The sequence below is a fragment of the Belonocnema kinseyi genome, chromosome 6, assembly GCF_010883055.1.
Source record: "Belonocnema kinseyi isolate 2016_QV_RU_SX_M_011 chromosome 6, B_treatae_v1, whole genome shotgun sequence".
NCBI classification, from domain to species: Eukaryota; Metazoa; Arthropoda; class Insecta; order Hymenoptera; family Cynipidae; genus Belonocnema; species Belonocnema kinseyi.
The window spans coordinates 46,910,135-46,913,399 of record NC_046662.1 but is presented as its reverse complement, the minus strand read 5'-3'; the positions used below and the strand labels follow the sequence as shown (position 1 = coordinate 46,913,399).

The 3,265-nt window shown below is 25.8% G+C and overlaps 1 protein-coding gene across 1 annotated transcript in view; it reads left to right on the top strand.

Annotated features, from left to right (window-relative positions):
* Nucleotides 1-2,094: 2,094 nt before the first annotated feature.
* Nucleotides 2,095-3,265, top strand: part of LOC117174593 (allergen Tha p 1-like) — a 5,131-nt gene continuing 3,960 nt past the window's right edge. The window contains exon 1 of the mRNA XM_033363825.1: nt 2,095-2,345. Within this exon, the coding sequence (XP_033219716.1) occupies nt 2,132-2,345 (214 nt within the window). The 5' untranslated portion in view covers nt 2,095-2,131. The remainder of the gene's footprint in view (nt 2,346-3,265) is intronic.

Genomic DNA, 3,265 nt, shown 5'->3' with positions numbered 1-3,265 from the left:
TTTCTTGCAACATAACTTAAAAAAACGTGTATTTATGGAAAATCGTCCAACAAAATTTTTAAACAAATAATTTGTTAATAACAATTTTTTTTTGTGTATTGCCTAATATTTCAAAATCTTTGACTAATGTTATTTTATGCAACTTAGGTGATTTCAACCATTTCCCTGTTATTGAAGAACACCGGTACCGTCAAATAGAAAAAAGGCCATTTGTTCGTCATATTTGTTTATTTATAGAACAAATTAAAACCTAATTCAAAAATCAGGCTTGACAACTTCCTTAGAAGTCCTATTTTTATCAAATTTGTAGATCTCTTTAAAATACACAACTTTTGTCAAGCCATCTTTTCACCTATTTTGCACAGTTTAATCGCAAAATGTAATTTTTGATTTTCCATTATTTTTTTATAGTATCAAAATTTGAACTTTTGATTTTTCAAAGAAATTGAAAAAGTTGTAAATATTATCTTTGAGGGCATTAAGAAAGAAACATTTTTCTTCTCTTGACTTTTTTCATATCGTGCGTTATTTGGCATAAAATGTTGATTTTCGTGTTTTTTAAAATTTTATAAATGCTATAACTCTGGTAAATTTTGGTTTTTTAAAAACAGTCATGAGGATAAATTGATCGTCTGATTAAATACTATGAATGTACAAAAAGACAATTTTTGAATTTAGAAAAAAAGTGGTCTCAAAAATTTTCAAAATATGCTCACTTTTTGAATTTTCACCCAAAATGTCTGACTAACGAACTTAACCTTTATTTTAGGACACTAAAATAGCATACCAAATACCAATGCAATCTGTCAATTATTTCGAAAGGTATCGTGCTACAAAATAGAAATCTACACACACACACACGCATGCAGATAGTCAGAAAGCATTCGTAAAAACCTGTTTTTCGGATTCAGGAAGTCTCAAAACGTGGATATTTGACAAAAACGGGGTGGGTTAAATTTTACAAAAATCTAATACCTTCTCTTGATGAGAATGTAATAACAAAATTTGAGTCTATAAATTTGTGAATAATCTTTTTTAGATAGAAATAGAAGATTTGCTTTCAGTCGTAAAAAATAATAGTAAAAATAAAAAATTACATTTATGGAAAAAGGATATAAGAGACAACGAAAAATGAAAGTAAAAAATTGTTTAACCAAAAAATATCTACAAGTTTGTTATAAACTTTAGTTATAAGAATATATGAAAATAAAAATATATACTTTTTGAAAAAGCGACACAAGATACAATAAAAAGTTACAATAAAGTTTTAATAATTATTTGATTAGAAAGCGCATTTCTTATTTTGCAAAAATAAGACAATGAAAATACGTTTGTTCCAATTCTAATGCATATTATGAATGGTAATTGTATAAATTTGTTGAAATGAGATACCTTTTTGGAGAAATTTTGTATTGCAAAAGGAGCCGCGCGCCCAGCGCGCGATGAGAGTTTCTAATTTTAAATTTCAGATTTAAAAGTTTAAATTATAAAACTACGAAAATCCTAATTTTTACGCAAATGTGATGCTCGCAACATTTAAAATTTTCTTTTTAATCCTGACATAATTGGGAGTGTATTATCTCACCCAGAAATATATATATATATTTTTTTTTTCTAGTAGATATTTGAAGTATCATTGATCAAAGTGTAACTTCCCGATTCTGATTTCATATCACACTGACCCCTAACGAACCTAGATGTTAATTTTTAAACTAACCTGAAAATATTGACATAGGGACGTAAAATCTAACCCTTCGGGTAGTCGAATCCGGAAAAAGAAGTTTTTGCATAATTTTTTCTTGCATATCATTAATAATGTAGGAGTATAAACTTTTTTTGCCACATTATTTTCGGCTCTATGTATACAGTCGATCAACTATGGATACCGTTCCTCTATGCAAATTATAAACTTTATTGCTTTATTGCTAAGTTATTGCTTACAATATTTCATAGTAGTTTCCTGCAACTCATAAATATTTTTTTTTTAATTTTTTAGTAACTGACATGACAAATAATTTTTGAAAAACTGGTTACGTAATTGGCTTTCCATGCAGTAAGGAACTATATAAAGTTGAAGAAAAATACGGGTTTAGACAGTTTCACTATCTGCGAGACAAATATCGTTTTCAAAATGTTGAAGATTACTTCTCTTTCGGTTGTCCTAATTGCGATTCTTTTTTCGTGTGTGGCGACTGAAGAAAAAGAAAAAAAAGAAATGTATGGTGACAAATACGATTATGTCGATTACCATGCAATCATGGAAAGTCCAAGACTAAGGGATCAATATTATAATTGTTTCATGGAACTTGGGCCATGTTTAACTGCAGATCAAAAATTCTTTAAAGGTTTGTTATTTATTTATTAAAATTATTAATGATATTGCCCTTGTAAAAAATATTACGGAACTTTTTTAGTGGTTATAGGAAAATTGTTAATATAAAAAATGTTTATAAGATAATAGGTATCGGAAAAAATAATACAAAAATATTAAAGGAATCCAATTGTTGAAAAGCGCATGACGCCATTTTTGATTAATACTCGAACAATCTCGAAATTACTCGAAACAATGAAGATTTCGAAAATGAAGTAGCTATTTAAGAACTTAAAAATGTTTCAAAATAATTTTTGAAAATAAATTCCAAGAGAAAATTAAAAAAGATTTCAAAATATTTTAAATTAATTTCAAAAATTTCGAAAAAAATGGGAAAAATTTTCTAGCCTAATCTTTTAATTCGCAAGATTCCAAAGATTCATACAAAATTCAAGTCAGTTTAAGACATTTGGAATTTTTAAAAAGATTCAAAATTAATTAAAAATTTTAAAATATTTTAAAATTTACATGTTTTTATATTTTGAAATAAAAATTTTGAAGTTTCTTAAGGATTTTGAAATGATTCACGATAACAAAATTATTGTAGAATTCATAGGAAGATTTAAACTGATTTTTATTTTCAAGACTTAATTTCAAGAGAATATATAACAACATTTTTAAAAATATAAAAAGATTTTAAAAGATTACAAAAGATTTTTAAGATAGGCATAACAGATTCTGGAATATGTAAGGAACATTTCTGTAATTTTTCCGAATTTTAGGAAATTTTGTAGAAAAATTCAAATAATTTTCAAAGCTTTTTAAGTAATTTAAACGATAATTTGAAATTTGAAAATATTTCAAGCTTTTCTAACAAAATGTAAATTTTTATTATTTCAAAAAAATGTTTGAAGTTTTTTGATAGGTTTAAAAGGCTTCAAGAAAATAAAAAAA